This window comes from Microtus ochrogaster, chromosome 16 (genome assembly GCF_000317375.1).
Source record: "Microtus ochrogaster isolate Prairie Vole_2 chromosome 16, MicOch1.0, whole genome shotgun sequence".
Classification (NCBI taxonomy): Eukaryota; Metazoa; Chordata; class Mammalia; order Rodentia; family Cricetidae; genus Microtus; species Microtus ochrogaster.
This window is the reverse complement of record NC_022018.1, coordinates 52,133,480-52,156,611: the sequence shown is the minus strand read 5'-3', so window position 1 is coordinate 52,156,611 and position 23,132 is coordinate 52,133,480. Positions and strand designations below refer to the sequence as shown.

The window sequence follows — 23,132 nt, the reverse complement described above, 5'->3', positions numbered from 1 at the left end:
ATTCTTCTATTGAGTGAATTAAGATGAAAGATTGAGGAGATGGCTTTATTGTTGTGAGATTTTTTTATTCTTTTGACTTTTTTGGGGGGCACCACCCAGCTCCCAAATAAATCACTCCTTCGGAGTCTTATTCTTTCTTAAAGTCTCCCAGCCTTAGCTTGGCTTGTTTCTAGCCAGTTTTTCTTAACTTAAATTAGCCCGTCTACCTTTTGCTTCTGTGTTTTTTCCTTTTCTTACTTCTGTATATCTTACTTTCACTCTTACTCCGTGGCTGGCTGGCCTCTAATGTTCTCCTCTCCTTGTTCCCTTGCTCCTCTTTCTTTAGATTTCTCCTTCTGTTTATCCTCTCTAGCTGCCAGCCCCACCATCCTTGCTCCTGCTTTGCTTTTGGTCATTCAGCGCTTTATTAGACCATCAGGTGTTTTAAGGCAAAGAATCACAGTTTACAGAGTCAAACAAATGCAGCATAAACAAAAGTCTCACATCTTAAAATTGTATTCCCCAACACTTTGTAGGTAAAGGACTTTAGTAATCTTGGTGCTCCTACAGCAGGAGGGGAGGTGGAGACAAGCAAATCATGGTAGCTCACAGATCGGCTAATCTGGCATAATTTAGCAGTAAACAAAAGACTGTCTAAACAAGGTAGAAGGCAAGGAACTTGAGTTTGTCTTCTGACTTCCACTCATGATTTTTGTGGTGCCTATTAAGTGTTTATAAGATTTATCAAGTATTTATAAGATTGAATTGTATGTGTGCCTGTATCGTGGTCTTTTCTCTCTGAACATGTACTAGTTTGTGTATGCCCCTTTTGATCTGTGGTTGTGTATGTGCTGTTCTCATACTTTGGAAAAATATGCCTGCACAATGACATAATTTTATGTTATCTAAAGTTGAAAAAGTGCAGAGTGGCCTGCCTGCATTCCTGTGTGTGAGGGGTTGCGGTTGCTGTCCAGGGATGGCAGTGTTGCACTGTATTCTGTCCCCAGCCTGTGCAGCCCAGCCATCAGGAGTGCTCTCATTGGGCCTCCGTTCCTTTGACATTCTTGTCTGCTAGAGTTTTGAGCCCTTCTTTTCTTTGTAGCACTACAAGATGATCTGGGATCATCCTCTGCTCTAGCCCTAAAACGAGTCATCTCAACAAGGGTCCCTTTGTTGGAGAATGGTATTAGGAACCAGGTTTGCTCTGATGTGCTCATCACAGTTTCACTGCTTTCAGGTAACTGTCTGCAGAGTTATAAAATACATGTATACGTACTAACTTGTATAAATGTAGATGTCTGTATAGTACTGATCGCTTCTTATTTGTGGTCTTGCTTTCCATGCCTTCAGTTATCTAGTTAACCATAGTTTGAAAATATGAAGTGGAAAATTCCAGAAATAAAATATTTGTAAGCTTTAAATTGCATGCCATTCTGAGTGATAAGCAGTCTTGCACCCTTCCACTCTCCTGCCCTGGACATGAGTCATCCCTTTGTCCAGTGTACCCGTGCTGTGGATGCTACCCACTCCCTAGTCACTATTCATAGGCTGTCACAATGCTTGTGTTCACTTATATAGCAATACTTGCGTACTTTGTGTAGCAGTCTAACGAGTGTACCACAGTTCCTGTGTCCTTCACCTCACTTCATTCAATCACGTAGGCATTGTATCATCTCACATAGTAGATTGAGTATAAGAAGACATTTTGAGACAGCTACTTAACTAACTTAATATACTTAGCAGCATATCGTTAAATTATATTTTATTAGCTATTGCTAATCTTTTATTCTGCCTATTTTTTTACAGTAGTCTATAGTAAATGTGTATGTATTAAAAAGAGCAGTGGGCATCTGTAGTTGTTACTGTGCATGGTTTCAGGCATTCACTGAGGAGCCTTGAGACACGTCCTTACAATAAGGCGGGACTGTTCTATTAAGCTTATCAGGAATTCCCCACAGTGGGCCAGACTAATGCCGACATAGTCCACTTCTTCCTGTTTACCTGTGTTGTAATAGGAGCAGCGGGGCTGCGTCCCTGGCACCCCGGCCGCCTGGCTAGCTTATGCCCCAAAATAACAACACACAAATTGCATTCTTTTAAACACTGCTTGGCCCATTTCTATCTAGCCTCTTCTAGGCTAATTCTCACATATTAATTTAGCCCATTTCTAATCATCTGCATCGCACCGCTAGGTGCACTTACCGGGAAGATTCTAGCCTACGTCCATCCTGGGTCGGAGCTTCATCGCGTGTCTCTGCCCGGGAGAGAGGAGCATGGTGTCTCTGCTCCAGCGAGCAGAGCTGTCGAGTCTGAGCTCACTTCCTCTTCCTCCCAGCATTCTGTTCTGTTTACTCCTCCCACCTATGTTTTAACCTATGAGGGCCAAGCAGTTTCTTTATTGCTTAACCAATGAAATCAACAGATTGATATATGATACTCCCACATCATACCTGGAACTTCCTAGTCCATAGTCTCTGTTGCTGCTACATTTCTTCACCGATATTTCCTATCTCACTGTACATGAACCATATTAGGACTGCTAACTTGACCTCCATAAGAAGCACAACCTCATGTGTGTGGCCAGTTCTTTTCCTCTCACAGTTTCCGTTTGTTTCCAGAGGATTTGTGACTTTCTCACCGTCTCCTTACTGAGGCTCTGTACTACTTTAGCACTGCAGGAAATTCTTTGTCGTAGCATGAGGTCTGTGCTGCAACCCATCCCCTTCTTGGTTGAATTCTTAAAAATCTTGGATTTTAAAAACCATTAGTAGATATTCTTTGTGTTTTGACAATCCATAGTTCTTGATAAGTAGATGATACAGATTTATAAGAGACAAAATAGTTTCCTGGTCCTGAAAATAATCCTGTGTTGTAACTCAGCTTCCGTCCTGAAAACTCTGGCAGAAACTGTCTACTTTTCTGTCCACATAGTTTTTGTCTTTTCCAGAAAGTCTATAAATGTATTCATAGCCTCCTCAGACTAGAGTTTCCACTTAGCACAATCCTAGAACACATGTAGAGATGAGAGACAGCTCTCTTGTAGGATCTACCCATGTTACTCAGATGAACAGCTCTTTCATTTTGGTCACAGAACAGCATTCCTAGTACGATGTGACATCACGGCTGCCCTGGCTTTGCATCGTCATAGGTAGTGCTGCTGTGACGGCTCCAGGGCAGGTGCTGATGGAGTTTTCACATCAGCTGGGAACAGGGTTTCTGGACCATGCACAGCTCTGTTAGGCACTGCTGAACGCTCTTCATTTTATTTCACCATCAGTAAAGGAGTGTTCCAATTACTCTCAATATTTGCCAGCGTTTGATGGAGTTATTGCTGTACACTTTAACTTTTATATTGTCATTATACTGTGTGCACACGTGCACACCATGGCATGTATGCAGAGGCAGAGGACAACTAGAAGTCTGTCTCCTTCCACACGTCAGTTCTGATTGGATGTGTTATCAGGCTTATGCAGCATGTGCTTCTGTCTGCTAAGCCATGTCGACAGCCCAGGACCTTTTGTTTGTTTGTTTGTTTGTTTTTCATTTTTACCATGCTAATGTTTAGTGGTATATCATGACTTATTTTTCTCCTCCCCTATATGGGGTGTACTACCAAATACTTGTCTAAATGTTCCTGATAAAAAAATCATTATACTGCAACTTGATTTTACCTTTTAACTTGTTACAACCAAATTTCCAGGTCATTATGTATCAGTCTGATTAAAAATGTAACTTACTTGTATTCTGTGAGTATTGCATGCAATACTTTTTAAAAAGTTTTTAAATTTAAATTATTTTTTAAAACACAATCTTTTCTCGTTTTATATACCAATCCCAGTTCCCACTCCCTCCATCTTCTCCATACTCCTCCTCCCACCCCCCACATCCACTCCTCAGAGAGGGTAAGGCTTCCCATGGAGAATCAACAAAGTCTAGCATACTTTGAGGCAGGACCAGTGCCCTCCCCCCCTATATCTAGGCTAAGCAAGGTATCCCTCCAAAGAGAATAGACTTCAAAAAGCCAGTTTCAAGCAGTAGGGATAAATCCTGGTACCACTGCCAGTGACTGCACAGTCTACCCCAGCCATGTAACTGTCACCCACATTCAGAGGGCCTGGTTATCCCGCTGTTCCCACTAGCTCAGGTAAGCTGTTTCACTGGGTATCCCCATCATGATCTTGACTCCTTTGCTCGTATTATTGCTCCTCCCTTTCTTCGACTGAACTTTGGGCTTTTCTGTGGGTCTCTGCATCTGCTTCCATCAGTTGCTGGAGAAAGGTTCTATGATGGTAAGGTAGTCATCAGTCTGACTACAGGGCAAGGCCAGTTTGGGCACTCTCTCCACTATTGCTTAGGGTCTTAGCTGGGGTCATCCTTGTGGATTCCTGGGAATTTCCCTAGTGCCAGATTTCTTGCTAGCCCATTGTGGCTCGCTCAATCAAGACATCTCTTTCCTTGTTCTCCCTCTCCGTCCTCCCCCATCTTGACCATCCAGTCCCTCAAGTTCTCTTTTCTCCTCTCTTTCTCCCTTCCTCCTCCCATCTGCTCTCTCTTCTCCCCCCACCCCTACACTCCTAATTTTCTCAGGAAATCTTGTCTATTTCCCCTCCCCAGGTATGTTTCTCTTTAGGGTTCTCCTTGTTATCTAGCTTTCCTGGGTTTGTGGACTATAGGCTGGTTATCCTTTGCTTTATATCTAATATCCACTTAGAGTGAGTACATACTGTTTGTCTTTCTGGGTCTGGATTATCTCACTCAAAATGTTTTTTTTCCCTAGTTCTATCCATTTGCATCCAAATTTCAAGATGTTATTGTTTTGTTTTATTTTTTACAGCTGAGTCGTACTCCATTATGTAAATTATCACAATTTCTTTATCCAGTCTTCAGTTGAAGGGCATCTGTTTCCATGTTCTGGCCACTATAAATAATACTGCTATGAACATAATTGAGCAAGTGTCCATGTGGTGTGATTGAGCATCTTTTGGGTATATGCCCAAGAGTGGTATTGCTGGGTCCTGAGCTAGGTTGATTCCCAGTTTTCTGAGAAACCATCATACTGATGTCTAAAGTAGCTGTTCAAGTTTGCACTCCCACAGCAATGGAGGTGTGTCCCTCTTACTCCACATCCTCTCAAGCACAAGCTGTCGTTGGTGTTTTTGATCTTAGTCATTCTGACTGGTGTAAGATGGTTTCTAAGAGTCATTTTGACTTTTGTTTCCCTGATGGCTAAGGATGTTAAACAGTTCCTTTAGTGTCTTTCAACCATTTGAGAGTCTTCTGTTGAGAATTCTCTGTTTAGATCTGCACCCCATTTTTAATTGGATTATTGCTGAGTTCTTTATATATTTTGTAGATCAGTCCTCTGTCTGATGTGGGGTTGGTGAAGATTTTCCCCATTCAGTAGGCTGCCATTTTGTCTTATTGACTGTGTCCTTTGCCTTACAGAAGGTGATGAGACTCCTGAGCGTGTGAAAGAGTGGGTCTTTGATTCTTGTGCCTGCTCTTGGCTCTCTTTTCTTCCTGTTGGGTTGCCTTGTCCAGTCTCAATGTGAAGTTTTTGTTTCATGTTACTATATTTTATTTTGTTATGTTTGGTTGTTATCCCCTAGAAGCCGATTTCTTTCAGATCAGATCTACCAGCAAAAATTTCTCGCAGGCTTTGTTTCAGCCTGAAAGTGTGTAGATTGCTTCTTTACATCGGAAAGAGTGTTTGGCTGGGTATAAAATTTTTAGTTGACTATCCGTTTCTTTCAACACTGAAAAGTGGTCTTTCCATTTCATTTTGACTTAATCTTTTATTTATTCATTTTTATTTTATGATTTTTTTTGAGGTAGGGTTTCTCTGGGTAGCCCTGGCTGTCCTGGAACTCACTCTGTAGACCAGGCTGGTCTTGAACTCAGAGGTTCACCTGCCTCTGCCTCCCAAGTGCTGGGATTAAAGGTATGCACCATCACTGCCCAGCTTTGACTTCATCTTTTAAAAATTATTATTCAGAGTCTGTACATATGAGTGAAGTGGTGAGCAGGACAGGCACTTGTGCCATATGTGCATGTGGAGATGAGAGGACTGATGTGGGAGTATCATATATCAATCTGTTGATTTCATTGGTTAAGCAATAAAGAAACTGCTTGGCCCTCATAGGTTAAAACATAGGTGGGAGGAGTAAACAGAACAGAATGCTGGGAGGAAGAGGAAGTGAGCTCAGACTCGACAGCTCTCCTCTCGGGGGCAGACGCCTCAGAGAGACGCCATGCCCTGCTCCCGGGCAGACAAAAACTCCCGGTAAGGCCGCTTCTCGGTAAGACCTGTGCTCACAGATTATTAGAGATGGGTTGATCGTGATATCAGAATTAGCCAGTAAGGGCTAGAGCTAAAGGGCCAAGCAGTGTTTAAAAGAATGCAATTTGTGTGTTGTTATTTCGGGTCATAAGCTAGCAGGTGGCCGGGGTGCTGGGGACGCAGCCCCACTGCTCATATTACTACAAAGGACAACTTTATGGAGTCAGTTCTCTGTTTCAGCATTTATATGGGTTCCTGGGACCAAACTCAGCCACCAGGCCTGTGCAGCAAGCATCTTTCTTTACTCATGGAGCTATTTCATTGCCCTAACTTTCATCTTTTTTCTTTTCTTCCTTCTTTCTTCCCTTTTCTTTCTTCTCTCTCTCTCTCTCCCCCTCCCTCCCTTTCTCTATCTCTCTTTCTTTCTCTTAGAAAAGGCCACACTATGCAGCCCTACCTGACTTGGAAGTTAATATGTAGACCAGGCTGGCCTTGAACTCATAACTATCTGCCTGCCTTGCCCTTCCAAGTGCTGGGATTGAAGGTATGTGCCACTGCAGCTGGCTTGAGTACCATTTTTTTTTTTTATGAATCATAAGTCAGTAACTTCTTCATGGTTGCATTCTGGACTGAACTCCTCTGCTTGACATGTGTTGTCCCTTCATGTTCATATGCTTTCTGTCTTCCAGCTACCTTGCAAAGATAGTTGGCCTACTCCTGCTCCTTGTTCTGTGTGCTTACTTTTAAGAAAAGGTTTATATTTATCTTCGTGTGTGTGTGTGTGTGTGTGTGTGCGCGCGCGCACGCGCACGTGTGTACCTGCCTGCCAGCCTGTCTGTGTCTTTTAGTTTGTCACATGTGTGCAGGTGCCTGTGGAAGCCAGAAGAGGGCATTGGATTCTCGGAAACTGTAACTACAGGCAGTTGTGAGCGACTGATGGAGCAGGGAACTGAACTTGGGTTAGCGGGAAGAGCAGAAGGCTCTGTAGCCCCCAGAGTGTGCTTATTCTCTTGAAAATTTCTGCAACCCTTTGCCTTGTTCTGGAAGAAGGAAAGGCTGGTAAATGAGCTCAGCTTAAACCAGATGTCCTGTGTGTCCTGCTGTGGAAGGTCTAACTCATTTTGGAAATCCCTAGGAGCACATTCCTGACATATTTTAAGTCATTTGAAATGCATTTCACATATTTCCTCGTCAGGAATTAAATGGGTAAAAAGTCTCTGTATCCTTTCTAGTCTAGAAATGAGCAGTCATAAGAAAAGCAAATAACAAACCATGTTGAGCTTTTCATGATGAACAGTAGGTGATTGAAAAAAGCTTAAAAGTCACAACGTGTGTGAAGATATGCATATATAGATATATAATTAAGTGTTATAGTGTCATATATCAATATATTAGAAGGGATATCTGAATAATGAACCTGATAGCAATTCACATAATGATGTTCAAAGAGACATGGTATCTGGTACTTGACCAAAAAGTAGCCCATGTTTTGAGCAGTCTGGTTTTATTGACATTGGCCTGATAGCAATTTCCTAATTTCAGGCAATTTGGTTTAAGATAGAAACTCAGTAAGAACATTAATACCCAAATCTCACCCAGAAATATTAGCCAGCTTCCTGATTTAGTTGAAGATATGGGCTTCTCAGTATAGTTCATGATATTATGGGAATTGGCTTAGAAACTGTAAAATATGTTTAATGTTGACAGCTGAAGAAAGCCAGGCAGCAGTCTTCCGTGACAAACTCTTTAAATGTAAATCTGCTGTTAGGTATGTGTAGACTTCTTGCCTGCTATAGTGGTTCTGAATATGTGAGCACCACGGAAGCCAGTTAGAGGCTCTCGGTTCCTGACCTTCTGAGTCTGAAATGAGGGTGGAGGCAAGCATTGGGTTTTTATAACATTTAACCAGTTTCTTTTTACTTATGATACTAGAAACTGTGTAAGACAAATGCTGAACCATAGTCCCCAGCCCACCAGGTCATTCTGATGGGTGCTGAGCTGGGAGTTGTCTGTCTTGATGATCTTAGAAGTGTTTGTGCCTTAATTTGAGATTGGCTCTGACCTGGAGGATAACTTGCCAGGTGCAGATACTAGCAGGAAAAAGGGAGTGTGGAACAGCTTCAGCTATGGCTGCCAGTTTACCTCATTTGTCTTGTCCTGAAGTATTGTCTGCAGAGGATGACTTGAGCAGCATCGTTCTTTAAAGGGTGAAATAGGGTTCCTGGAGTGTTATTTTTCTGTGCTGTGTGACTTGCCACCTGGGAGCCTTGCAGTCTTCCCTAAGGTGTAGTTAAAGTGTGAGATCACAGAAGCCAGTGAAGTTAGTAGTAAACTGCCAGACAGATTGTCTTTTTAAGATGGCCTTCAGCCCCCTCTCTGAGGACTGTAGATAGGGCTGTTTTCATAGTGCCTGAGCTTACCCAGACCTAGGTAAACCTTTACTCAGCCCTACAAGATAAGGAGAAATGAGTAAAATATGTAATTGGCATTTAGGGGGGTATCCTAGCAAGGAGGAAATATGGGCTGAAGCTGAGAGGAAAGCAGATCCAGTCCCTCGAGGAATTAGAACACAAATTTGTCAGGTGAAAGATTTACAAGAAATTAGAAACTTGAATATGTTCAGGAAAGCATCATAAAACATCTTGTATTTGTATTGTTCTGCCACACAATTATATGCTTTCAGGGTCACTGAGACAAGTAAGGCATGGTTACAGTTCCTGCTTTATAGATGGAAAATGGAGATTCAAGTAGTGGTTGATGTTCACTCTGCACTCACCTAATCCTGAGTCCTTGTTATGTGCTAGGTTCCAGCGTAGGTTCTAGAAATTCGGATGTTGGCAAAGCAGATCCTCCTCAGAAAATGTATTTCTATGAGTTTACATTATAGAAGAGGAAAAACAGACAATAAACAGGGTAAATTACTAGTATTCTAGAGTATTTTTACCATGATTCTATTGAGAAATATTGTAATTTGGGATGATTTAAATCTTAAGGTGGGCTGTCTGAAGGGTTTTTAGAAATAGAGTGACACGCTAGGCATGGTAGCATATGCTTGTGATACTAGTACTTGGGAGATGAAGCTAGAGGGTCAGGAGTTCAAGGTCACTCTCAGCTCTATGGGAGTTACAATTAGGAGTTGCCTTGGGTCTTGGAAGAGACTTTAGACTTAGATATTAAGCAGTGTTGAAACTATGAAAGATTATGGGGACTTTTGATGTTGGACTAAATATATTTTAAGTTATGATATGGCCAGCAACCTGGGGGTGGGGCAGGGAGTGGACTATGATGGTTTGAATGACAATGTCCTGCATAGACTCCGATGTTTGAATCTTAGGTCCCCAGCTGTTCTGTCTACTCCACCTATCTAAATCCTGCCCTATCAAAAAGCCAAGGCAGTTTCTTTATTAACTAATGAAAGTAACAAATAGACAGATGAACCTCCTCCATCACTTCCATTTGAGCACCATAATATTTATGTGGCCTGGATAAATTCATTTACATTCTTGAGCGTCTGTGACTATTGTCTAGAATCTTACCCTACTGACAGTGTAGTCCATAATAGTGAACACAGACCTCACACATCAGAACAAGAGTGTAAATTAGTAATTGTGCTCCTCCAGAACTCAGACACTTTGGAAGTGGGGACAAAAAGGGATCTGCCCTTCCTCAGGTACCCAGGGTCATCCTGATGCATTCCCAAGTGGAGTGCTTGAGCTGGAAGCATGAAGGAAAGGTTAGAGCACTTGCTCAGTGCAAAGTCTCTCGAAGAAATATGCAAAACACCGTTGCCTCCACAGCACAGAAGAGAGAGCTGAGGTTCTTGAGTGTCTCCCAGCCTGATCTCTGTGAAGTGAACTGATTATGAAGTAGAACATTACTTCCTGACTGTTGTGACCGTGTGAGTAATAGTTCGGCGTTGTACTCAAGTTTTAAGTAGTAGGTACTAATTAGTGAAATGTGTGACTAATTCCAACAGTTGAGTCATCTGGGGGACGGGTTAGGGATGAAAGAACTGTGGTACAGAGTGAGCAAAACCCTTGTCATTGAGTCAGGAAGTTACATAAGAGTGAAATGTCAGGATTAAAATCGAAACTCTCCTTGTCCTGCAGCTAGGCACACGAGTAGGTGAGTTGTGAATGGAGCTGGCGTGTTCTTAAGACTTCTTGGAAGCTCAGCTTCACTATTAGCATGACAATTAGACAGGTAATGCTGAGAGTCGCTGACAAACTATTTTAAGGAAGGAGCAAAATGACGATAGCCTGGGAAGGGAATGGAAAAAATTACAGTATTGATTTGCAAAGTGAAATACCAAGCATCTCCTTTGTGTCAGGCATTGCTTTAGACACGTTTACACATGCACGCATACACAGTCTTTCTCTTCCTTACAACCTCTGAAAGTACACATATAATCATTCTGCAACAGAAATCAAAGCTCAGACCAGTTCATATAGATGGCAATTGAATAACTAAGATTTAAACACAGAACTCTGACTCGACAATATATTTAAATCTTGATATTTTTGATCAGCAATTATGCATAACTATACTGTTTCTATGCAAAGAAGCATACAATAGATAATATTTCAGAGATCTCAGATTTGAGTTTCAGAGATGAGTGGAGAGACTTCTGCTCCTAACACGTAAACAAGGCAGAGGGGTATTCTTAACTAAAATATTAGACAACCTTATAAAAAATTATTGGAAAGCAGGCAGCCCATGGCTTTGGTCTCTTAGAGATGTAAACACGGTGACTTTAAGGTTGCACCAGCTGCCTCTCTGGGGACAGTTCCAGACTTGGGCTTAGAGAGGGACCAGGCCTTCCCAGAGATACATAGAGGGCTGAACTCAGTGGAGCCAAAGTAGCTAGGATTGCATAGTTAAGGTCTCTCAGAGAGGGGAGGGACACCCCACCTGAAAAGGTCTTCAGCTTTGCTGAACTGCAGTTTGGTGAGTACTGATCTGTATAAACCATCTGCGACCAGGAAAATACAAGTCGGGGAACTTGCCCCAAGTAGTTCTGCTCTGTCAGCTAGAATGGGAAGGCCTCTGGACACCTAGGGGCAAATCTATAGAAAAGGTTAGCCTCAGCAGTACATCTAAACTAGCCCAAAGTCAAGGCCAAGAAGGGGCAGCCCCAACAAACATTTCAAAGAAAAGTTCCTTTTTAGGAATAATAAATTCTTTAATAAGAAGAAGTCAAGAGCAGCTGGAAAACTAACCAGGATTTCTTTGAGGAAGGTGGATGAGAAGGGACTCAAAAAGGGAAAACAAGGAGGAAGATTACAGGTGTTTGGGTGGCAAGGAAAGCTTAAATTTCTAAAGCAGTGAAACTCAGGCACCAGATTCCCAGGTAAAGGCAGATTGACAACCACAGTTGAGAAAGGATTCTACGTGGTGTACTGTAGGCTTAGCAGATACAAGCAGAACTGACTTTCTGTTGTCAGACATTGAAGGCCGTATACTCTGTTTCTCACATTGACTTATTATTACATATCTCAGACCTGTGAGAATTGACAATATAACTCCCATAATTAGACAGGCTTTCTATTCTTGTACACTATTTGTTTTGTTCTGATGGAGGCTTTTTGCAGTGAGGGGGGTTGAACCCAGCCTCCAGCGTGCTAGGCTAGTGCACTGACACCAAACTGTATCCCCAGCATTGATCCCCTGTATCAAAAGAGCTGTGCGCTGCCAGAGCTCAGCTGGTAGTGCTGCACAGCAGGCAAGAGTGTTGGTTGGGGATTTTTGCTCATTTTGAGATAGTGCCTCACTTCATAGTCTCAAATTTGAGATCCTCCTCTCTGGCCTCCCTTTTGTGGTTGGGTCTTTTCGACACCACACATGTAACTATGATGACAGCCAGAAACATGTAACTAGCACCCTGAATATGTGGAGAATGGAGATTGTGCTTAAGAAGTCACTATGATGGAAAATATTGCATTCTAAAAAACAAGAACACCCCCTTCTTCCTGCTAGAATATTTTCTCTTCCCAAGGAATCAAAATGTACCCAAGTGTGTGACTGTGAGTAAAAAAATTGGGCACAGAAATCAGATATGGGCAGTTTTGCATTTTCATTTTTGTGTGAATTTTCAGTATAAATTCAGGAATATAAAACATTAAGTCTAATTGTGACAAAGAAAAGCTTTCAGCAGTTTAATATAACAATTGTAAACAGAAATGTAAGAATTTCTGTACGATACCAGTATGTAGGTTTGTCTTTAGTTGTTTTGGTATCTGTGTGATGTGTGTGCTCTGAGCGTGCAGATGTGTGCATGTCAGGGCACATGGGGAGGGCAGAGGACAACCTTGCCTAGAAAAAGTTATTACACTAGCCTTTTTTTTTTTTTTTTGAGTCAGGGTCTACATACCCCTGGCTGTCCTGGAACTTACAGAATTCCAGAACTCAGACTGGCTTCAAACTCACAGAGATCTGCCTGCCTCTGCCTCCCCAGTGCTGGAATTAAATGTGTGCACCACCACCCAACTTTAGTTTACCCTTCTTTGTACTAAGTTTTCAAATAGTGCATCTGGGGATGCGGGTCTGTAGTGGAGTACTGAGTTCAGTCACACAGAGAAGTAAGAAAAGAAGAAAGGGCCACATAGTTAATGGCTGCCACATCAGGCAGCAGGTGTCTGACATGATTAGTTTGGCAATAATCTTTTTTTAAAAAAAATTGATTAGTTCAGCAATAATCTTTTTTTTTTTTCATTTTCCAGCAGACAACTATGGCTGCAGGAGTCTTGCCGCAGAATGAAAAGCCATATTCCACTTTGGTGAATAACAGTGGGCGTGCCGCTGCAAACATGGATGGTAATAATCTCTTTAGTGTACTTTGTGTCTCTGTGGAAATTAATGCTTAATAAAAGTAACTATGTGGCCGGGCGATGGTGGTGCACGCCTTTAATCCCAGCACTCGGGAGGCAGAGGCAGGCGGATCTCTGTGAGTTCGAGACCAGCCTGGTCTACAGAGCTAGTTCCAGGACAGGCTCCAAAGCCACAGAGAAACCCTGTCTCGAAAAACCAAAAAAAAAAAAAAAAGTAATTATGTGAAAGTATCTGAAAGAAAAAGCTCTATTCTTCACTTGAAGCCCAGGTCCAGGTGTTTTCTGTGACCTTTTCTTTCTGTTTGGCCTGGTAGAGTTCCTTTACAAACCCTGGACAATGCTCTTGGCCTTTTGAAGTAGAGATGTTAGAAGCAGTGCGTGTCTGCTGATTGTTATCTTAAACCGAGGTTGCACGTTTGTTCCGACCCTCAAACGCCTACTGCGAGCCAGCCATTTGTTTCTTCTCCCTCGGTGCAGGCAAGAGCCACTTGCAAGGCTCAGCAGTGCTCAGGCCCACTCTGCTCAGGCCCGCTCTGCTCAGGCCCACTCTGCTGGGGCTTTTGTGTGCATTTCCCTGTGCTGCCCAGGCGAGAAAGCCAAAACCTACACTCCTATTGCTATACCTGCCTCTCGTCCGTCTGCAGGTCTGAGGCAGGAAATGGATGACGTGATCCCACTCTGGCCTTGTCAGTTGTGCTAGGCAGCTTTCCACCACTGTGGCAAAATACCCAGAAAAAATCAGTTTGGGGGTCAGTGGGATGATGGCTCCCTAGGTAAAGGCACTTGCCACCAGGCCTGAGTACCTCAATTTGACCCCAGAACCAACCCCTGCAAATTTGAGCTCCATACTTCTGTACCCATGGAACATAAATAAATATTATATTAATAAAATTATAATTAATTCAAAAGAGAAAATGGTTATTTGGCCCATGGTTACAAAGGTTTCAGTCCATGGCCAGCTGGCCTATTCCATTTGAGCCTGTATGAGGTCAAACATCATGACAGAAATATATGGCAGAGGAAACTGCTCACTGGGTTGGGAGCAAAGACAGGAGAGGTCAGAGTCTCAGTATTTCTGTTACAGGCATGCTCACAGTGACTGACCTCACTAGCACCCGCCTCTTAAAGGTTCTACTGGCCTTCAGTAGCATCACAGACTGATGACCAAGTTTTGAGCATAGGAGCTTGTGAGGGGCATTTAAGATTTCAGCCACAATGTGGGCCTTGATGCCATCACAAGTGGTAGCCAAAAGAAATGTTGAGCATTTTCTTGGCAATATCTTACAGGATATTCTAACCGTAAAAGTTCATTTTTATGCTGTTGAATAATGGACTTTGCAGGATTTCTTCTCACAGTGTGGCTGAGATGATAGGAAAGTAAAGGAGGAAGCTCTGGCTGCAGCTGTTGCCTTCAGTGCTGGGAACAGTCAGCTCTCAGCTCCCTGTCCATCCTAGGAGGGCCCTCTCTCACATCGAGAGAGACAGTGTTTCCCATGGCTAAAGCCCAAAGCCTCCATCTGTCCGCTGTGTCTGGCTTTAGAGGAGCTAACCCTGGTAACTGCCGTTTGTGGACTGTCTGTGCCAGTCCTCTTCCCTGCCACTTTCCTTGGCCCTGAAGTGACAACAGCAAACGCAGTGACAGTGTCTGTGCCATGTCCCCTCCGCATCACCTCAGGCAGCAAATGGAACAGTCACACAAGCCTCCTTCCTTCCTCCCTCCCTTCCTTCCTTCCTTTCTTTCTCACAGTTACCTTCTAGTGGATTTCTTTTCTGGAGGGGTTCTGTTGGTTTGATAGGGTAAACTCATTACACGGAGAAAAGTAGGGCTCCACCTACTGAATCCAGTCATCCAGGTTTCAGGGACACCTGAACCCTCTGCACTTTCCCGAATGCCCCAGGGAGGGAGACCATTTTGATCAGTAAGCTGATTTTTTTTTAGCTTTTCAAATGTTTTAATTGAATAATTTATTAAAATTTTTCTCATAAAAGTACAGCTAATTTTTAATTAGGAAGAAATTCAGAAAAATGTACTTAATATCTAACTTTTAAAAATTGCATCTCATTAAAGGTAGTCAGTTATACTTTATTATATTTTAGGGTGGAGAATAGTTTTTTGAATGTTGACTAATGAATCATTAGAAAATTTAATGTCAAGGTACATGAATAAAATACTTAATTTTTGACAGGCAGTGGTGATCACGCCTTTAATCCCAGTACTCAGGAGACAGAGGCAGGCAGATTTCTGTGAGTTCAAGGCCAGCCTGGTCTACAGAGTGAGTTCCAGGACAAGCTTCAAAAAACTACAGAGAAACCCTGTCTTGAAAAACCAAAAACTAAATAAATAAATTAATAAATAAAATAAAAAAACAAACAAACTTAACATTTAGAGGGGGGAAAAAACTAGCTTTCTGAAGAGACAAACCTAGATTTAAGTCTTGGTTGTACCACTTATAAACAATGATTCTGAACAGTGCCACTCTCATTAGGGAGAACTCGTAAATCACAGAAGTACAAAGAGTAAGATAGAGGGGTTCACATCCCCATGTCACCCCTCACATGCACAGTTACAGTTCCCAGCTGACAGTTGTGTCACCCACTTCCTCTGCACTCACAGTGGGTGTGTATCCCTTTAGTAAATACCACACTGCCATAGGGAAAATTCTAACTCATGATATCATCAGCTTTCTAAATAGTGTTCAGAATTCTCACTATCTCATACCTATGTCCCATAAATGTATTTATGTATCATTTGTATCAGGATCCAAAAGGTGTCACTATGTTGTCACTTTGTTAGGCATATTAAATCTGTTTTAATCTTGAATTTCACTTATGTATTTTTATTAATAGTCTGTTGGTTGAGGAAATTGGGGTTTTGACTTTATAGAGTTTGCTACAATTTTGCCTATTATGTCTATTAGATATTTCTTATTCTTATGAATACTACAGAGACAAATCAGAATGAGTTTTTAATTGACTAGAATATTACATGAATAGTGCAATAGTCCTCCTTTAGATTTCCATATTCTTCCTTCTTGTGATGCTTTGAAAAACAAAAGAACTATGTGAGTCTTAGAAGTTGGATGAAAAGCATATACGAAGAGGCTGGGGGGATGGCTCTGTTGGTAGAGTACTTGCCGTGCAAGCATTGAGGACCTGAATTCAATCTCCAGTTCCCAAGTTTAAAAGAAAAAAAGCCAGATGAAGTGATTCAGAGTTGTAGTTCCAGCACCAGAGAGGAAGAGGCAGGGACATCCTGGCTCTCGTTGACTGGCTACCTAAGCCTAGCTTAGCTTAAATGGTGAGTTTCAGGCCAGGGAGGTAGATGACAGACCTAAGAATGACACATGAGGTGGTCCTCCAGCCTATATCACATGAACAGACAGACAGACACACACACTCACGTGAGATATATGCATACACACAGTCTTTTGTTCACCTATAGATCCCATTCAACTTTTGTCAGCGGTTCCTATAATATCCTTTAATACCTTTAATAGCAAAAGGTCTTTTTTTTTTCTTCCTTTTTTTTCCCCCTTGAGACAAGGTCTTGCCATGTAGCCCTGGCTTGTCTCAAACTCTCTGTTTCTCAAGCTGCCCTTAAAACTCATGTTGACCCTCCTGCCTCAATCTCTCAAGCGCTTGATTACAGGCATTCTCCATAATATTCTGGCCTTGTAATGATTTTAAGTCTCTTTCAAAGACCTTAGGCCTTTTCTAATGACCTTATTTGTTTACTATCATGGCTAAATTATTTTGTATCATGCATCCAGGTCTGGAATGTCTGCTCTCTATTAATGGTACCTCTGAAGTTAAAGCTTTGTTATGTAACTAATATAACCAGTTTTGTTATATAACTAATATAATCAGGTCACCCAAGATGTCATTTTGTTCTATCACTGGGAATTTTAAGTTTGATCATATCAGTAAACTGGTATTTGCCAAGATTTACCCAGTATAAATTATTGTCACTCCGTTCATAGTTAATATTTCATAGAAAGACGCTTTGAAGCCATGTAATGTCCTGCTCCTATAACCTTTGACTCAGTAGTGTTACAGCACCTACTGGTGTTTCTCCCTGAGTCATTACTGTGATAGATGAGTGTGTTTGTGAAGGGTATTCTACGTAAGGGACAATCTTCGCTTCTTTGTGTGCTCAGTTATTTCAGTGTGGATTCGTATTTTATTCAATGGAATCTGGTCCTGTTTGTCTTGATGTTTCAGCTTTTCTCTATTCTCTGCCATTCCTGAGACACTAGCTCGTTTTCCTCCATTTCTGCTCTATCTTTGAAAGCTGATATTTCTCCAAGAAGTCCTACTTCATTTTAGTGGGTAATGGCCCTTTTTAAGAACCCAAATCTGGGGTGGGAGAGATAGCTCATCAGTTAAAAGCACTTGATACTCTTCTAGAGGACATGAATTGAGTTCCCAGAAGCCACATCAATATGTTTTTAATGACCTGTAATTCCAGCTCAAAGGGATCTGATGCCCTCTTATGGCCTCTGTAGGCACTTGCACTTACATGTGCACACACACACACACACACACACACATAATTTAAAACAAAATAAATCCGCCCCCCCCCCAATCTGGGTATGCCCACTGCAGTTGCCCCATGTTGAGGTTCCCAAACCACTTCAGGCAAAGTTAAGGAACACATACACTCAAAATCACAGTACACATACCAATTTTATATCATATTTAATGTGCTCTGTGTATATGTGTGTGTATATATATAACTATATATGTAATATATATGTTTATATATAAACTTGGCATTGTTGCCTTCATGTCCAATCTAATATATGCTATCATTCTAGTTTTTTCCCATTTTTGTAATTCACTTCTCCAGGAATGAGAAACCTGCTCTTATCCTCACTGTGCTTGCTCATTCCTTCTTTTCTAAGTCTCCCAGCCCTGCCCACACCGCCCGTCTCAGCTGATTTTCCTACACAGGGCTATAACCCCTCAGGTCACAGTTTTCCCTACTGTGGGTCTGAACTCTGCTGGATAACTCTTGTTTAGGTCTACCTAGTAGATTTTCTCTTTGATGATATATTTTAAATTGAGATGTTAAGAATTGTATATCCACACACAACAGAACTAGTTTCCTTTAATAGTGGCATCATGGCACTATTGGTCAGGGTTCTGGCCTTGCCACCAGGTGCTGAGTAGTTCATCTACAAGGTGACGTCTCCATGTACTTCCCAAGACTTCTGGCGACAGCTTATTTTCCTGTTTCTATAACTCTGCCATCTGGGAGAAGTTATCAAAATGAAGGCTACAGTCTGTGATCCTTTTTTTTCATGTAGCACAGCTCCCTTGAGTTTCATCCAGGACATGTGTATTATAGTAGTATATTCCTTTTTATTTCTGAAACATGCCATAGTGTGTTTATTCATTGACTTCCAGAAAGGTTGTTTCAGTTTTGGGCTATTATAAACAAAGCTGCTCTGAATATACATGTGGAAGCTTTGTGTGAAGATGAGTCTCTATTACTGTGAGATAAATGCTTGAAGAACTTTCCTCTTAGTCCATCTGATAGTTCTATTTTAATTTTATATATAATTAGTAAACTTTTTCCAAAATGGCTATATTATTTTACTTTTTAAAACTGTGTGTACATGCATATGTGTATGACTATGATGTGTGTGATGTATGAACATGTGTGTACTGGTGCACACAGAGGCCACAGGAGGAAGCCAGGGGTCCTGCACTATCATTCTGCCTTATTCCCCCGAGGTCTAATATCTTACTGAAAATGGAGCTAGGCTGATGAGGAGCAAGCCCCAGAAAGCTTCCTCTCTCTACTACTCGCCCCCATCACACTGCTGGGTTATAGGCTTTTAGGTTCTGTGGCTTTTAACTAAGCTCCTCATGTTTGCACCACAAGTACCCCAGACCCCATTTTACTTTCTTCTAAATAAATTATTATGGTTTATAATATTTTTGTTCTTTGGGGATTTCATTTATACATACAATGTATTTTGGTCATGCTCTCCATTTCTCCCTCGGATTCCTCTCAATCAAAAGTGCTTAATATATTTTACAATTATTTGTTTTATATGTATATGTATGTGCATGTATGTGCATCATGCCAGTGCACATGTGTGGAGATCAGAGGACAACATGCTTAAGTCAGTTCTTTCTTCCTGTTACATGGTCCCAGGATGGTACTCAGTTTGTCAGGCAAGGCAATGACTGTCTTTACGCACTGAGTTATCTTGGGTGCCCCATTTTACTTTTTTTTTTCTTTTTTTTAGCAATGTATAAGAGTCCAAGTTCTGTTTCTTCATCAGTTTTAGGTATTGTCATTATTTAGCTGTTCTAGCCAGTGGAGAATGACATTTCTTTGTGGTATTTTGTTTTCATGGTGCTGGGGAACAAATGTAGGCTCTTGTGCATGCTATGTGAGCACTTCTCACTGAACTATAGCTCCAGTTCCTCTTGATTTGTATTTCTCTATTGCAAATTGCATTTAGCTTTGGGCCAGTAAAGAACCAAGGGAAACTAATCCATCTTGGCTAATGACTGTAACTGTCATTTCTGTGCTTCTCTGTCACATGTACATTCTCCTTTGCTTAAGTCTGTGATGTCTTTTATCCCCTTCCTAACTCAGTTGTTAGCTTAAAAGAAAACAGCTTAAGGGAGGAATGGTTCATTTTAATTGATGGTTTCAGAGGATTCTGTTCGTGGTGGCTTGGTCCCAGGTACTTGGACAGAACATTGCATGGGGCGAATGTGTGGCAGAGGAGAGCTGTTCTTCTCTTACTGCACCAGAAGGCAGAGGAAGGAAGAGCAGACTAAGAGCCCAGCATTACAGAGGCACAGCTGAAGGACCTGCTTCCTCCAGCTGGGCCAGCCTTCCAGCATTTCCACAACCTCCCAAGATATGGCCACCAGCTGCAGACCAAGTGTTGAAAACATGGCGCCTCCCCTTGGCCCTTATACTGCGCTTGTCATGTGCTCGTTTCCTGTAACCACAGCTCTCGTTCCTCATGCCCTGGTTTGTGTGTGCGTCGTCTCTCTTGTCTGTCTCATTACCTCTGCAGAGCCGTCCTGCTGTGATCACTATAGAGGACTCTTTCCACTTAATTTTCTTTTTAAATATTGTTGTAGCTATGACCTGTGACTCCCAGTAAATTTTAAATAAGCTTGTATATGTCAACAACAACAACAAACTGGCAGGAGTTTGTTAAGAATTATATAAATGAAATCAAGGAGATTGCCATCTTTACTATGCTGATTTAGTACATAAGCATAATGTCTCTACATTGAGTTAATATTATTTTTATCAGAATTTTAAATCTTTCAACACATAGAATCCTACATTTTTAAAGAAGTTTATACTTGAGTGATTTTATCTGGAGTGTTTGTATATAGCCTTATGTCACAGTGTCAGAAGGTTGGACACATGGACAGGTACCAGGTTAAAGTGATAGCTCATCCATTTGTGTGTGTCAGCTTCTCCAGAAGTTTATCAGTTACATCAATTAATTTTTCCATAAAGCCAGTAGAAAGCTGCCACCGTTTTCCTGTTTTAAAGTTTGTTTGTTTTTAATTTCTGCCCTTGTTCTTACCCTTCTAATGCTTGCTCTGTGTTTTTGTTTCTCATACCTTTCTTGTGACTGTGGTTGGATTGATTGAGATTGTTCCTCTTTAAAATGGAATAAATTTTCTTTATTACTGTCCCATGTAATTCAGTATGTTCCATTTTCATTTTGATTCAATTCTGTGTTATGTAATTTCCTTTGAGACGTTCTCTTTAATCCATAAATTAATTTATAGCTTTGATATTTAATTTCTAAGTCTTTAGAATTTTTTCCTGTTGTCTTTCTGTTAGTGATTTCTAGTTCAATTCCTTTTTTGTTGAGAGAACATTCAAAGCTTCCAGTTCTTTTAAAAATTAATGCCAAGGCATGTTATAATTATAGTTCTTATTGAATAATTTCAATGTTGCATATCTGTTGATCATTTCCTCTCATTCAAGTTGTGATTTTCTTAAATTTTTGGTGTGACAAATGATTTGTTACAGATTTTTGGACCCTGCTTTTTGTTTTTTCTTACTTTCAGCAGTCTCCGTATGGACAGTCAGCTACAGCTTCCTATGAGAGGTATCTGCTCGGCCTCCCATGGCATGTGGGTGGGGTGGAAGTGCAGCTTTCCTCTGCTCTGTTGACACCTTCATGGTAGAAGTGGGCAGTGCCTTGCATGGTCAGGTTGCCTTTGAATCGTGTAAGATTAGCTCCTTGAGAAATGAAGTCATGGTCTGGCCCCACTGCCATCTAGGGTAGATGGGAGGTGACTCATGCTTTGTTGAGTTGTGGTTGAACCTCATTTCCCTGCTGTGCCTTGTGAGTCACTTTCTCACCTTCCACCCTTCTTTTCTAATGGATGCCAAGTAGAACTGGGGGCTCAGCTCCCCCCTGGGCCCCACTAGCACCGATAGGAAAGGGAGTGTAGACCAGTTTATATCACACCTTTCTTCTCATTAACGGAAAGTTAAGGTGGAGGAGGCTCAGGTTCCATGGGCTCCACTCACACTGGAGACAACAGTGTGAACTAGCCCAGCCCTGCTTCATGCTTCATTGTTTAGTCTTGTTTCTACCAGGAGAATGTGTAGGTTTGTCTCCCTACTACGCCTCACCAAGACCAAAGTTTGGGCAAAGTAGAGTACTTACCAATCATAATTTGCACTGCCTTCTTTAGTCTCCTTGATGCTGGGTGAAGATGGAGGCTCGGCTGAGGAACTGGTGATACGGAGGGGATGGCAAGCCTGTTATTGACTAGCTGTGCATCAGGCTCCCATCAGGACTTGGTGCAGCGAAATGAGTGTAGACCGCAAGGCAGAAGAATTGCCAGAAGAATTGCCGCATTGTCTGCTTGTGCTTGATAAGGATGGGAAAACATCTCTATCCAGCCTATCACTTTAACTCTGGCAGGCAACTCAAAGTGCCACATCCTTCTTTCAAGCAGGATGCAGCATACTAGCTCTCTGAAGAATCCTCTGTGCTACTCTGGTAGATTTGCTCTCCTTTGTCCTTCTGATACACCTGATGGGGTTGAGTCCTTTTCTGCAGGATCGGGATGTTGGGGGGATAGGCAGCTTTCTGTTTGTTCCCTCTGAAACTGGAGTAAAAGAAACTATAGCAGTCATCACCCCCTCCACCGCTTTCTCTTTCTCCTTCGCAACCCTAAGAACTACCAGTCAACTTTCTGTTTCCACACATCTCCTCTTTCTGAACATTTTGTTTTAAACAGAATCATACAATGTGTGGTCTAGTGATTTACTAATATCACTTGACTTGATGGTTTTCAGAGTTCATTTGTTTTGCGTGTGTCAGTACGTATGCTCTCCAGTTGCATAGATAATAACTGTATTTTAAATGTACCAGATGATAAATGTTTGGGTTGCTGCATGCTTTGGCTGTTCTGAGTACTGATTGTACCGAGCTGTGTGTAGACTGTCCTCACTTACTTGGATTTCTAACTAGGAGGAAAGCCTGGTTTATAAGGTCACTTCCTTTACTCACAGAAGGACCTGCTGGACTGTTTTCCAGAGAGGTTGTTCAATCTTAAATTCCCATGGCAGTGAGAGAGGGCTCCTGTATGTCTGTTATCATAAACACTTGGAGCTTATCTGACTGTCCAATTATAGCCATCCTGGAAGGTGTGAAGAGATATTTCGTTGTTGTTTTTATAAACATTCTCCTAATGACTGGTAGTGTTAAACATCTTTCCATCTATTCATTGATCATTTCTGTATCTGTTTGGGTTGTCACTTGCTATTAAGAATAATTACTATAGAATTGACATATCAAAACTTCACCATTGTAAAGAAGGCATTGGAAGTTATTGGAAGCACAAGGCTGGGCAGTGTGCACCACTGTGTCAACCCAGAGCATTCGGTCAGACCACAAAGGAATCTCGTAGTGACCACAAGCCGATTTCCAGTCTGCTGTCTCCCTGGTCCCTGAAATCACTTACTTTTTTACCCCTATAGATTTGCCAGTGGATTTTTTTATTTTAGCATAACTAAATGCAGTGTC

The 23,132-nt window shown here is 41.7% G+C and overlaps 1 protein-coding gene across 3 annotated transcripts in view; it reads left to right on the top strand.

Moving 5' to 3' along the window:
* The window catches only part of Ptpdc1 (protein tyrosine phosphatase domain containing 1), a 56,809-nt gene that overhangs the window by 6,620 nt on the left and 27,057 nt on the right, over positions 1-23,132 (top strand). Inside the window, exons 1-2 of one of the 3 annotated variants that reach the window (XM_026783036.1) lie at positions 1,154-1,216; positions 12,979-13,072. In XM_026783036.1, the coding sequence (XP_026638837.1) occupies positions 1,160-1,216; positions 12,979-13,072 (151 nt within the window). In that variant the 5' untranslated portion in view covers positions 1,154-1,159. Of the gene's footprint in view, positions 1-1,153; positions 1,217-12,978; positions 13,073-23,132 lie in introns of those variants that run through there. The other 2 variants (XM_026783037.1, XM_005355155.3) reach the window with 2 other exon arrangements.